General features: G+C 47.1%; 2 protein-coding genes across 4 annotated transcripts in view; one reads left to right on the top strand and one right to left on the bottom strand.

Annotated features, from left to right (window-relative positions):
* Positions 1 to 14681, top strand: part of PIPOX (pipecolic acid and sarcosine oxidase) — a 106654-nt gene that overhangs the window by 69508 nt on the left and 22465 nt on the right. The window lies entirely within an intron of this gene.
* On the bottom strand, positions 1165 to 1646 carry LOC106633976 (NADH dehydrogenase [ubiquinone] iron-sulfur protein 5-like). The gene has a single exon (XM_055102094.2). The coding sequence runs from the start codon at positions 1603 to 1605 to the stop codon at positions 1285 to 1287; it is 321 nt and encodes a 106-aa protein (XP_054958069.1). The 5' UTR covers positions 1606 to 1646; the 3' UTR covers positions 1165 to 1284.

Below are 14681 nucleotides of genomic sequence, written 5' to 3'. Positions count from 1 at the left end.
GCGGGCGGCGGCCGAGTGCCCACGTGGGTGCAGGCTAGGCCGGGCTGATTTCCCTGGAACCCCGCGCCGCGTGCTTCCCTGTAATGAGCTCCCAGGGCCCGAGGTGAGCTTCCTCGGCTGCTCACACGGCAGCCGCGTGGCAGCAAAGAACACGGGGACTTTTTTCTTCCGTGCCTGACAGCTCATTAGAAGAATTAATTTACTCTAGCGTTTGCAGTTTAAAGGACATTATTTACTGGTTAATTGTTGTTATTACAAAATGTTAAATATCATTATTTATTTCCCAGGCCCTGACAGTTTTTCTGACAGGAATTTATTAGGTGAGACTGTATCACCGGTAGGCACCCCTGTGCAGGGTAGCCTAAGAGTGGGCAGTTTGCCCGTAGGCCTAGCTCTCTAGGCAGGGCGGGCACTCCTAGGGGCAGAACAGGAGGGGCTGAACCCTGGCCCACCCCAGGACAAAGGATCATTGTCTCCTCCTCACCCCCCATTTCTGCCCCCTGATGTGCGTGTGTTGGTGGGGCAGGGGGGTGGGGGCTGGCAGACGGGGGGCATGCCTTGCATAAAGCTGCAGTTTAGGGGTCAGGCTGGCAGTTACCGGAGGCCCAGCGGCCAGAATGAGGTCCAGACTTTGAGTCCTTCCCTTTAAACAGTTACTTACAAGAATGTTCTCCTCTCCTGAATGCACAGAATTGAAGAGCTGGAAGGAAGCCAGGTGGTCCGCTGGTGCTGAGACCGCAAACCAGTGGCCTCCAGGCGGTAAATGGCCTATGGACTTGAGTTTGACCTATTCAAGAGACTTCACATAAAAATCCACTTTGCTGGCTTCCCTTGAAAGATCAGACAATCTTGCCACAAGACTTGACCCACAGTCTTGCATCAATTGGCGATGATCAGCGGGCACGGAAGGGCAGCGCTGTGCAAGGAGCATGCCTGCTCTCCAACAAAGGGAGGGTGCCACCTTCCCCCTTTGTTGCCTTGTCTACATTATTTTCCTGGCCTCTGTGGGCATTTGAGTTTTCAACCCCGATCTGCTCTAATGATCATATATAGATGAAGACACTGAGCCCAGAGAGGTTAAGTCTCTGATGGCCAGGACGACAGCCCCACTCTACTTTTCTTTTCCTTTTTTTTTTTCTTCTTCTTCTTCTTTTTGATTTTTTTTTAGGATGGAGCAATCCTTTATTTTTATACACTTTGACATGGAGGTTTTCCGTAAACAATCTTTCCAGTGAGGAACAGAGAACAGGAAATTCAGCCTCCAGACATCAGCAGCTGCTCTGCTCAGGGCCGAGGCTCCTCCTTGCCAATGTGGTGAGGTGGAGGGGTGTACTTCCCTTCCTTTATCAGCTTATCCTGCTGCTTCCTGATAGTACCTGCACGTCTCATCGTTTTCTGCCGAAGCAAACACTCTACGAAATCATCATATTCTATCTTGCACTCTTTCTCTGCCCGGATAACACTGATTCCATATGCACATTCTATCCATTCTTTTTCAAAAGCATGGCATCGAGCAGCAATCTTGTAGGGCTGTTCAGCACTCTGGATTGTCCACCATTGATCTATGTTAAGGCCGAACCTTTTCCGGATGGCCAAGAAAGGCATGGCGATCCGATGCTCATGTCTTTGTGTCTTCTCTGGCCGCCGCTTCAGGATGACCCCTAGTCTACTTTTCACCACACTGTGCTGCTCCCTGAATTTCTCTGCTCCCACCTCCTCTGGGTCCAGTTTAGAGTGAATTCAGACCGGGAGCGCAGGTCTTCAGCAGCTTCAGGGGCAGGAACCAGAGGCAGCCTAGTGAGAATTTACAAGGATCATGGCCTTATAAATAGCATCCACTTATTCATTCAGCAAACAGTTTCTGGGGATCTACTACGTGATGTATTAAAATGATTAGGACCCAAATTGTGTTGTTGAGGAATTAGTCTGGGGACACTGTTCATGAAACAAGTTGCACAATGACAATACAAGGAGATGTCCGAGTAGTAGAGGCATAGGAAGATGGGATTGGTGGGGCTGGAGAGAATTCATCCTTCATGCAGCGTTTTCTAGGCTGGATGGATGGCCTGCATCCTCAAACACAGACGCACATGTCTTATTTAATCCTCACAACACAGCGGATTGAAAATATCTGTCATCAGCTTATAAATAACGGCTATACCAGGTCTCGGACTTGCTGTCTAGATTCTTCCCCCAGGGTGGGTGCTTGCAAGCAACTCCAGCCCTGGGGACCTTCTGTTCTAGCAGGTGGCACCCTTGCCATACAGTCTGTTGACTGGCAACCACATCTCATAATCAGGCTGATTACCCTCATTTTACAAGTGAGGAACCTGAGACTCAGAGACAGGTGACAGAAGCTAGGTGTTGACGGGTGAAATGGGCCCTGGGAAGGAGAGAGAGTTGTTGTCTGAGGCCAACACCCAGCCCCGGGAAATGTGGGTCTTGCTGGCAGACTTCAAACAGTGGCCCTTTAGACAAGGTCTTGGGTCCCATCCTTTCCTCCCCAGGAACCTGACAGCAGTGGGTAGCCTCAAGGAAAATGTGGAGAACCAAAGGGAGATGAAAAGTTCTTCAGAAAAGTATGAAAACAGGTTCAACTGAGCCATTACTGTTGCTATGCTGTATATTATTATAAAGTTATTCCTGCCTGGCAGCCTGGTTTATGTTAGACCCTACCTCATTTCTTCTAGGTTATAGGCCCTAATTCCTTGTCTGGTGAGAAAGAAAGAAACCAGCACTATTGGAGTGACTCCTGAGCTGATTCAGAAACTGTACAGCTTGAGGAATTTTACAGATTCTCAGTCAGGGCTTGCTGTCCTTTGGAGGTCTTCACCACCCCCCTCATTTCATTTTATTGCCATATTAAATTTTTAAAAATTTAATTCATTTTTGGAATAGGTGATACATGCCCAAAGTGCAAAATTCAAAAGGCATAAAAGAGTATATGGTGAACAGGCTTTCCCACTGCTCAGAGGCAGCCAGTGCCAGCAATTGCTTCTGTTTCACTGTTTGCAAAAATAGCATTGTTTCTCTTTTCCGTTCACGTAGAAAATACAGTAATTCCTGCAGAAGAAAGTAAAAAATCATATGCAATCCACTATTTGGAGTTGAACATTGAACATTGTTCACATTTTTGGTGTTCACATTTCAGCCAGCCTTTTCTCTTTGCAAAGATACATGCATCTACAGTCACAAACTTGCATAACCTGGTTTTATTACTTGTTTACATTAAATGTGATTCTTCAAAAATACAGACCGGAGAGGATACAAACTAAACTGATAACAATGAGTACCTTGGGGAAGAATAATGAGATTGGGTAAGGATTGAAGGGAAATTTTTTAGAATGAAAATATATTGATACAGTACTTCCTCCTGTTATTCCTCTGGAATCTGATTTTAAATGACTAGATCAGAAGGCTACTATTTAATCAATCCTTTATTATTGTGGTTTTAAGATGTTTGCAAGTCTTCCTATTATAGACAAACCTGAGATGGACATTTTTGTATCTTTTTGTAGGTTGGAGCAAAAGTAATTGCTGTTCTTGCCATTGAAAGTAATGGCAAACCCAATATATCTTTGCACACTTATCTAGTATTTCCTTGGGGGTGCTTTAAGAAATGGAGCTGCTGGGTCAAAGGTGGTGTATACTTTATGGCTTTTTGATCCATCTCGTCAAATTTCCTTCCCTCTGGGCTGTCCCAATCTCCTGTTCCACGGGCAGAGCCTGCCCCCTACTCCCACATCAGATTTATTCAACACAGCACACGTGTCAGGTCTGTGAGACAGTGAGGCAAACTCATGGGAGGCTGGGGAAGCTTCTTCTTGGGGTGAAGAACCCTAGGATGCTGGCAGCAGCCCAGAGGGACCTCAGTGGCCAAAGGGAAAAGGAGGAGGAGCAACGAATGGGTGTAGAATCCCCAGGCAGGTGGGGCAGGGGCCTCCACCAGTCCAAATCACAAGGCCAAAAGTTGTACAGCAACAACCCAAGGCTGGACTTGGATCCTCACCAGGGACCTAAGCGCCACCTTCTGCAGTGGCACCGCAGAGCTAAAGGCACAGCTGAGATGGTTCCTCTTGGAGTTCTTCTAGCCCATGAGAGTTACATGGCCTCAAGAGCATGCAGACATGGAGGACCTTCTAGGACTGGCTCCAACTCCTGCCTTCTCTAAGTGTCTCAGATTTGATTCCATGTCTTCTCTTTGCTTCCAGGTGCTTGTCACTGCCTAATACTTGTGGTTGTCACCCACAGCCTTTGTACTCTTAGATTCTCTGACAAGTTGACCCATTTCATTTGGAAAGCTTCAGAAGAAACTGGGCAGACGCAAGACGGACTTGTTGATTTAATTGAAAAGATGGTACTCTGAAAGCACCCCCTCCCCTCTGGAGCCTGGCATCTTCACAGTAGCTGAGGTTTCCTCTTGATGGGGCGAAAAGAGAAAGCCCAAGATTGCATCTCATTGGTGAGATGAATAATACATTTGAAGCATCTCACAAACTGTGTTTGATCCGCCTAAAGCTTCAACCGTTAACGTATTTCTCTTTATCCCCAGCAAGGGAGGGCTGGGAACTGTCAACGTTTTCCTTTCTGCCTAATTTGTGCCTTCTCCATGAAGAGAAAAGCAGGGGCTGGGGGAGGGAAGGAGGCAAGGAAAGAGAAGGGTGACACACACTTCCTGGAACAATGCAGTGAGCCACAGGACTAGGGGGTGTTCCTGGGGCTTGGGAATACTGGGGGGTCATCAGGACACAGCAAGGGGTGGTTGGCTCTGGGGAGAGGGGCTGTGCTATGTGTGCTGGGACCTGTTTGCAGGACTGTGTGCCCCTAAGAAGTCAGTCCCTTGGAGGGTCCATCTCCTGTGTTTCTGGTGGGAAATCAGAGGTGGAAAATTGAGCCTTGCCAGTTGCCAAGCACCAAAGATGCTTCCTTCATCTCATGGGAAGCAGAGAGTAACAGTGTTAAAAACTGGCCCCCTGGCCGGGTGCGGTGGCTCACGCCTGTAATCCCAGCACTTTGGGAGGCTGAGAGGGGCGGATCCACGAGGTCAGGTGATCGAGACCATCCTGGCTAACACGGTGAAACCCCATCTCTACTAAACAAAATACAAAAAATTAGCCAGGCGTGGTGGCAGGCACCTGTAGTCCCAGCTACTTGGGAGGCTGAGGCAGGAGAATGGCGTGAACCCAAGAGGTGGAGCTTGCAGTGAGCCGAGATCATGCCACTGCACTCTAGCCTGGGCAACAGAGGGAGACTCCGTCTCAAAAAAAACAAAAAAAAACTTCCCCTGACTGAGCTCAGGGACAGCACTGTGCCTGTGTTTTTACCAACATGCTTCCAGTCACTCTTCGTGTCTCTCTGCAGGCCGACCTTAGTGCTAAGGATCCTATCCAAGGTCAGGCCGAGGGTAAGGGTCAGGCTACCGGGTCCAGAAGTTCACGTTCTTAAGTGCAGTGCCATTCTCCCCCTCCCTGAGTCTTCATGACTTTGCCTACCTAGGCTCCTATTCTGGAGGAGGGTGGTTACGAGCACAGACTCTGGAGGAAGGCGGCTGTGTTCTGAATCCTCTCACCAAGCCTCACTTTCCTCGTGTGTAAAACAGAGGTGTTAACAATAGTACCGACTCCATAGGATTGTGGTGAGATTAAACAAGTAAATATACTCCGGTTCTCAGAGCAATTCCTGGAGCATAGGATGCACTGTGTGTATTAGCTCGTTTGTATTTTTCCCACTTCAATGAGCTGGTCTACGTGTGTATGAGCTCTTATTCCCAGCCTATTCTATTCCACAGTCTGGTAGCAGCCACCCCTCCCAGCTGGCCTTGAACCTATTTCATCTCCCCTCTTGGGACGACCATCTCTGTTCCAGTCCACCTTATTTCCTAGCCCTCTTCCTCCCCTGCCCAGCCTGGCTTGGGGCCCCACCATCAGACCCCGCCACATAACCCTCATTCGTGGAAGCTTCCCTGAGACCCCCCAGAGTACCGTTGATGCATATCAGATTTCACCAGATCTTTTGCCTGAGTTCTTCTTTTTTCTAAATTAAAAAAAAAAGTATTGGTTGGTTTGTTTGCTTTTTAAGAGATGGGGTCTTGCTGCATTGCTTAGGCTAGATTTGAACTCCTGGGATCAAGTGATCTTCCCACCTCAGCCCCTGAGGAGTTGGGACTATATGCATGTGCCACTGTGCCCAGATTAAAATTTTATTTTTAATTGACAAATAATAATTGTATATATATTTATGGGGTACATTGTGATACTTTTATTTTATTTTTATTTTAGAGACAGGGTCCCACTGTCACCCAGGCTGGAGTGCAGTGGTGCGATTATAGTTCCCAGCAGTCTCGAACTCCTAGCAGTCCTCCCGCCTCAGCCTCCTGAGTAGCTGGGACCACAGGCATGCCGCACCGTGCCTGGCTAATTTTATTTTGTTTTATTTTTTGTAGAGATGGGGGTCTTGCTTTGTTGCTCAGACTGGTCTCAAACTCCTGGCCTCAAGCGGTCCTCTCTTCTCAGCCTCCCAAAGTTTTGGGGTTACAGACATGAGCCACTGTGCCCGGCCTGATGTTTCAATATATGTTTACAATGTGGAATGATTAAGTCAGGCTAATTAACAAATCCATCACATGATCTCACTTATATGTGAAATCCAAAAAAGTTAAAGTCATGGAAGTAGAGAGTGGAATAATGGTGGCTGGGCGCGGTGGCTCATGCCTGTAATCCCAGCACTCTGGGAGGCTGAGGCGGGCGGATCACCTGAGGTCAGGAGTTTGAGACCAGCCTGACCAACATGGAGAAGCCCCATCTCTACTAAAAAATACAAAAAATTAGCCGGGCATGGTGGTAGGCGCCTGTAATCCCAGCTACTTGGGAGGCCGAGACAGGAGAATCACTTGAACCCAAGAGGCTGACGTTGCAGTGAGCCAAGATTGCACCACTGTACTCCAGCCTGGGTGACAAGAGCGAAACTCAAAAAAAAAAAATGATGGTCACCACAGGCTCAGGGAGGGGGTTGGAGAGAGAGGAACTGTTGATCAAAGGGTACAGAGTGTGCGGTTTCTAATAGGTCCTTTCATTCCTATGGACTTCACTGATTTGGGTGGCTCTTTTATCTCCTGTAATGGCCAGTACAGGAAACGCCCATTCCCTCAGTAACCAGCAGCACACTTTTGCATGTGGGAGAGCACCAAGAGAGATGACATCTCTGGGAGGGAAACAGAGTGGATAGTCCCCACTGGGGAAGGAACAAGGGACCGAGGAGTGAGAGGGATGTTCCTAATAACTAGCAGTGCGTCTCCATCCTAAGTCACTCATTCCTATACTTCAGTTTCCCAGCCTCCTTCCTCTGCCGACTCCCTGTGGGGAAGCTGCTCATTGTGTCCACCCTCAGTCCCCCAAGTTGCAGCTGTGAACTGGGACTTATGCGCAGCAGCCAAGAGACACCTCAGAATTCCAAGTTTGGAACAGGAGGAAGGAGTCTGCCAAAGCAAGCGGTGAAACTAGATTTTGGAGAGGGCTTCAAGTGTGGATGGTGAGAGGGTGGTCCTGGGGAAGGGAGACCTCTCTCTTCAGGGCAAGGCAGGCCTGGGGTCCCTGCAGCCTGGCCTGCATGCCTGCCCAGTGCCCCAGAGCCCTTCTGTTCAGGCCTGGCATCCCACAGAGGTGGCATTCTGCTCAGGAGCTTAGAGCACAGACGAAGAGGCGGGCATTGCCAGGAATTGATTTGCGGGAGCAGCGGGGGCTTTCTCTTCCTCCTTACTTCCTTGGTCTTTGATCTCCTGTCCTCCCTCCATAGTCCATTTCTCCCCCTCCTTCCCTTGATTTATTCCTCTTTCTCTTTCTTTAGCTGAATCATAGCCACTCCCTAGAAGGCAAAGGCTGGGAGAGGCAGTTCTTTGTCCTCTTTTTCCCTTAACTAGGTGGGTCCTCGCTGTCCAGATCTCAGCCTCCTACCCAAGTCATGAGGCAGGATTTGGCCATGGATGGGGAAAGGAGACACACATACACACACACACACACACACACACACACACACACACATTTCCAAGGCAAGAGCTGAAACAGGCAGAAAAATCAAGGAAAAGGGGAGAGGCAAAGAGAGAAAGCGTTCAGCCATCAGAAAGACAGTAAAAGACAAGAGTTGAGAAGAGTCAGAGACAACGAAAAAAGAGAATTCAGCAAATTAAAAATTTTACAACCATCCAGCAAGTCTGCAAAAATGATCTTCCCTGCGGTCTTTCATTTATCTCATTATCTGACTCCTAATGTGCTTTCCCCCCCCTTTCTTTTCTCGCCACACTTGGTGCAAAATCTTATTAGATTTTTTTTTTTTCTGGCAGGGGCTTCATATAGTCTTTTTCATTACATTTCCTAATAAAAGCAATCACTAGGACGGCATGGCTGGAGGATTAAAAAGCCACCTCAGCAGCCTCCTGGCCAGCAGAACCATGACTCGCCAGAGCCTTGTTCACACTGCCAGGGGAGTGGGCCAGCCCCAGCAGGCCCCGGGTCAGGGAAACCCGGGCTGTGCTGTGGAATGTTCCAGGGCACAGATAAGTTCAAGATATTATGGGAGAAGAACTGAAGGAGGGGTCCCTTCCCAGAGCTATTTTAGAGCAGGAGTGACAGACACCTGTATTTAACCCAGCTGATCCCAGCTAATTTTTGTTCCTGAGGAAGGAATATTTTGGGTCTTTTTCTTTGGACTTTGGCCCACTCTGTCCCATAGCAAATTTTTATGAATAACATCAGTGATATAAAATATTTATCTCCCTTTTGTTTTGAGATAGGGTCTCTCATTCTGTCACCCAGGCTGGAGTGCAGTGGTGGGATCTTGGCTCACTGCAGCCTTAACCACCCTGGCTCAAGTGATCCTCCTGCCTCAGCCTCCTGAGTAGCTACAGGTGTGCACCAACACACCCAGCTAATTTTTCTATTTTTTTGTAGAGACAGAGTTTCGCCGTGTTGCCCAGGCTGGTCTTGAACTACTGGGCCATGGCCTCCCAAAGTGCTGGGATTGCAGGCATGAGCCACTATCCCCAGCCAAATCTTTACCTTTTGAGTAGATTTTATTTTGTTAGGTAGACTTTTTTTTTTTACTGTGTATAATATACATAACATTTACAATTTGCAATTTAACCATTTTAAGGGTACAGTTCAGTGGCATTGAGCACATTCACACAGCCATCACTGCCATCCATCTCCAGAACTTTTTCATCTTCCCAAAATGGAGATCTCTCCCCATTATACACTAACTCCCATTCCCTCTATTGCCAGCCCTTGGTAACCAATGTCTACTTTTTGTCTATGAATTTGTCTATGTCTGTTTTAGGTACCTCATATAAGGAGAATCATAATATTTCTCATTTTGTGTGTGCCCTGTTTCACTTAACATAATATCCTCCAGGTTCACCTGTGTTGTAGTATGTGTCAGAATGCCATTTCTTTCTTCTTCTTTTCTTCTCTTTCTTTCTTTTTTTTTTTTTTTGACACAGGATCTCGTTCTGTCACCCAGGCTGGAGTGCAGTGGTGTGATCACAGCTCACTGCAGCCTCGACCTCCTGGGCTCAAGCGATCCTCCTACCTCAGCCTCCCGAGTAGCTGGGACTACAGGCTACCACATCCGCTAATTTTTTCATTTTTTGTAGGGATGAGATTTTGCCGTGTTGCCTAGGCTGGGTCACCATTTTTTTTTAAAGGCCAAATAATATTTCATTGTATGAATATGTCACATTTTGTTTATTTCATCGTTTTTCAAAACAGAAACATTTTCTTTTCTTTTTTTTGAGACGGGGTCTGGCTCTGTTGCCCAGGCTGGAGTGCAGTGGCGCGATCTCAGCTCAGCGCAAGCTCCACCTCCCGGGTTCACGCCATTCTCCTGTCTCAGCCTCCTCAGCAGCTGGGACTACAGGCACACGCCACCACGCCTGGCTAATTTTTCTATTTTTAGTACAGACGGGGTTTCACCGTGTTAGCCAGGATGGTCTCAATCTCCTGACCTTGTGATCCGCCCGCCTCGGCCTCCCAAAGTGCTGGGATTACAGGCGTGACCCACCGTGCCTGGCCAAAAACAGAAACATTTTCACATAAGGAAAGTGAAAAGCAGAGAAAACCCACCAGATTCCCATTAATACAATGGTTCTCTCATTTCTCTTTTGCTAATAATTATACCTCCATCCCATCCCCGAACAATCCTGTCCTCCCAGGGCTGCTCCAAACCTCTCCAAGAAAGCAGCTTGGCAGAGCATTTGGCATTTGGTAAGGGCCAAAAGTTACGGGGAAACAGGTCTGATAAATCAAGTTAAAGGAGAGCAAGGAAACCCCTATAAAGCAGCAAGACATTTTATTGCCTGGGTTATAAATTGGCCTGAAGGTATTTCACACATCAGCTCCAGGATGACTTGGGCCACACATTGAGTACCACTGGATTAACTACTCAACTTCATACGGGGGAGACTTTGAAGAGAACCATAGTCATTTGGAAATATGTGGTCTGGTATGTTTTAAAATAAAGGTACAATAATCAAGTTAAAAACAACTTTTCAATGACTTGTTGCTTTGAAACCACTTAGGCCACCCCTGGTTAACCACTGCATCCCTTGGGTGCTCAGCCAGGGCTGCATGAGTTGGTCTCAATCAGCACTTCTCAAAGATCCGAGAGCATCGCAGATGTAGGGGAGGTGCAAGGGAAGCCATTATTGGAAAAGTGTGCACGTGGCTACCTGGAGTGCTGCAAGCTGCTCTCAGCAGGGTCTCCGCAGTCTCAACCACTGGTTCACTGGTTCGGTTTATGATGATAATACTTTGTATCTGCATGGTCCATTGGGATCCTTTTACGTTTCATTTCTTTCCAGTCTCCTCTAGAACCCGTTTTCTTTTTTTTTTTTTAGACATAGTTTTGCTCTTGTCGCCTAGGCTGGAGTGCAATGGTGCCATCTCAGCTCACTGCAACCTCTGCATCCCAGGTTCAAGCAATTCTCCTGCCTCAACCATGGCCTCCCGGGTTCAAGTGATTCTCCTGCATTAGCCTCCCGACTAGCTAGGATTACAGGTGCCTGCCACCATGCCTGGCTAATTTTTGTATTTTTAGTAGAGACGGGGTTTCACCATGTTGGCCAGGCTGGTCTTGAACTCCTGACCTCAGGTGATCCGCCCATCTCGGCCTCCCCCTAAAGTGTTGGGATTACAGGTGTGAGCCACCGCACTTGGCCTGTTTTTTTCTCTTTCTTTCTTTCTTTTTTTTTTTTTTTGAGACAGAGTCTCACTCTGTTGCCCAGGCTGGAAGGCAATGTCACGATCTTGGCTCGCTGAAACCTCCACCCTCTGGGTTCAAGCAATTCTCCTGCTTCAGCCTCCCGAGTAGCTGGGATTACAGGCGCTCACCACCATGCCTCGCTAATTTTTTTGTATTTTTAGTAGAAACAGGGTTTCACCATGTTGGCCAGGCTGGTTTCAAACTCCTGACCTCAAGTGATCCACCCACCTCAGCCTCCCAAAGTGCTAGGATTACAGGAATGAGCCATCATGCCCGACCTCCTTTGTTCTAAGTCTCTGCCAGCCTCATCTCTGTCCCAGACTCCAGAAGATAGCAGATCCTGCTCAGGAGCATAGAAGCCCAGAGGTCACAAAGACTTCCTCACCAAGCTCCTTTCCTTCCCTCTTCTTGTGGCAGAGCCCCTGAAATGAAATATGAATTTCGCCACCTTTCTGCATAAGCAGAAGTATTTATTCTCTTCTTTTCCCCTTTCCTTTTCTTTTTTTCTTTTGAGGTGGGGTCTCACTCTGTCGGTCTCACTTTCCTGCCTTCCACTGGTACCAGCCCTTTCTGGATCACACCCTTTCCCTTCTTAAGAAGCTGCCTCCTCCCTTCCATCAATGCTCCAGGGGGCTTTTATTTTTCTTTTATTCTCGGCTCCCTATCAATCAAGGGGAGGGGGACACTTTATCTGAACCTTTGGTGAGCAACAGCAGCAACCGGCAGCTGCCAGGGCAGTGGGAACTTCATTTTCAGCGCTGACGTTTATAAATGTGGCACAGAGTACCAGTAGGGACTGGAATAAATCAAACAGCTTCTCCAGAGGTCCCTAGGGGCTGCTTTAGAATTTCTTCTCACTGGGGGCTCCTTCTCTTTCTTTGCAGGCATGGGTGGGGGTGGGGAATGTTATTTGCAACGTGGAATGAGCCACATTCTTTCCCTATCTTCACAAAAGAACTTAGCAGGACCCAAGACCCAGGGTGCTGAGGAATGCGAACATCTGCCTCACTCTTGATTTGGAGAAAGGTTTGGGGTGAGGGGTGGGAATGCTGACTCTGTTGCTTTTTAGTGATCAGTTGCCTCATCTGCAAAATGGGAGTAAAAATGCCTGCCTGTCCACTTCACGAGGCTGCTGTGAAGATCAAATGAGATGTCTGTGAGTGAGTGCCCTGAAACCTGCGACAAGCTTAGGCAACCTGGCGGGTGGTTATGAAGGAGCAATGGTGAGGAGCAGAGTTATCCAGCACCCCAGGGCATCTGGAGAGCTTTGAACGGGCTCTGGGCAGACCTTCCCCAGACCATTCCAGGAACCTCCTCTTTCTCTATCCCTTTAAAAATTCTGGGCTAGGATCCCTGGTGGTCTGTTCCAAACACAACTGGAATCGTCCCAATGTCTTCTCTAAACCTTTCTTCCTCTGTCCTTCTAAACAGCAAGAAAGTAAATGTGGGCAAGCCTGAGAGGTGAGAGACTGAGAGAGAGAAAGTGAGAGAAAGAATAAAGCTAAGATTCCACTTGGAAAAGGGGGCTGCCAAGGATGAGGTGGGAAGTGGGTGGCAGTTGGTTAATATAATACCGCGCTGCTGAGAGCTCTGCAGGGGTCCTTTCAAGGTTCTGTATGAGAACCTTGCTTAGTGAGATGAGACCCAGCATGGGCCCAGCAATCCCACTTCCTTTACATTCTCTAAATTTTCCAGATGCTGCACACAACCCTTCACCTGCTTTCTGGCGTTTCTGTGGATTTCACTCCTACCCAGGCTGTGGTTGGGAGCCAAGGGGCAGACAGGATGCTGACAATGCCTAGAGCCCATCCCTGACTCCCATCAGGACTGCAATGATCTGTACAGTATTTTCTCCTAAGTCATTTCCTATACGTAGCAAGATTCCACCCAGCTTCACTCCCCAGAGGCAACTAGTGTTGCCAGTTTCTTACTATCCTCATAGACAGAAAATTTATTTTCTATAAATATTTGTTCAACACTTTATTTAAAGAGGTTAGGCACCACAAAAAGGAAGGATGAACGGAGGACCATGCCTGTCTGTGGATCTGAGCAATTCAGTGCTGGTGGGCAATTGCTGCCCATTCATCGAAACAAAAGCTGTAAGCAGGACCCACTGTTAGTGGAAAGCAATTAACCTTGGGAGGTCACAGCCTGCACCTGCACCTTATCAAAATATTCCTTCTTTAAAACAAATATAGTGATTCCCTAAAAAACATTCTAGACAGCAAGATGCCCTTCTAAGGTATTCCAATTCATGATGATGCTTTAGGGTTCCATGTATATTGGCCCCTCAGACAAAGCCTGGCTGGTCCACACCTAAATCTAGCTCTAAGGGTGGCTATCAAGAGATTCTCACTCTTGCTGCCCTAGGAGGTAGGTGGTCATCCTTGTTGACAATTGCCACTGTCTTTTTTCACCCTAGGCATCTGGGGAGGAAGGCATGAAGGAAATGAGAGACCAGTACACATGCAGAAGATACTGCAGAGCTTAGATATTCTAGGAGCTAGTACTCTGATTGCAACCAAGTTCAGAAGCTTGGCAATGGCAGGCTGAGTTATTTGGACCGATTATCCCAGTAAAAAGAATGAAAAATGCTAGATAAAATATCAACAACATCTTAAAAGCCTTGAAGAGTTAATAAAATAGTAAGGAATTAACAGGCCAACATGGAAGAGAAAACTAGAGGATGCATAGAAATCACTTTTCCATTAAAGAGCATCTGTCAATTCTTGCAAATCTGAACTTTCATTTTGATGGTCTGGTAGAGTAAGGGGGTTGGAAATCCAAGCCCAGTGCCTGCTCATTGTGGAGACTGTAGTAGAAGATTCTCCCCTCAATATGCTGAGACCCCCAAAGGGCTACACCATCAGGGTAAGGGTAAACCAAAGTAAGCTAGCCCCATTCACATTGCCTGGGTACTCCAGGGAACCTCAGGCTGGCAACTGGGTTTAGATGGTTGTGCCGCTGATGCCTGGCAGAAATAAACACAATGTGGTGTAAAAGAAGGCACTTTCATAAGAAAATAATTCCAATATATTTGTTCAAGCACAGCTACCAGAATATTGTTAAAGACAGCCAAGCCTATAAGAAAATAAGGCTCCATGAGTGAGACTCAAAGAAACAAGAGACAAAATAAAAAATTCGTGAGGACTTCACACATTAAAATTATCATACATAGACTATAATACAATCATGCTTACTGCAGTCAAATAAATAAAAGACAAGCTTGAAAATATTTGCAGGGACAGGAAATTATGCAAGGTAACAAAATGGACTAAAGATATAGTAACAGCAATTAAAACTCAACTCATTAATTTAAAAACAGCTTAGATGCAGTGGAACAGAGAGTTAGCAAAGTAGAAGATAATAAGGAGAAATTACCTGGAACACAGCATAGAGATTAAAAAAAAAAGAGGGGAGAATAGAGAAGA

This window comes from Pan paniscus, chromosome 19, assembly GCF_029289425.2.
Source record: "Pan paniscus chromosome 19, NHGRI_mPanPan1-v2.0_pri, whole genome shotgun sequence".
Taxonomy (NCBI): Eukaryota; Metazoa; Chordata; class Mammalia; order Primates; family Hominidae; genus Pan; species Pan paniscus.
The sequence above is the reverse complement of the archived record's forward strand: the minus strand, read 5'-3'. Positions and strand labels throughout refer to the sequence as shown.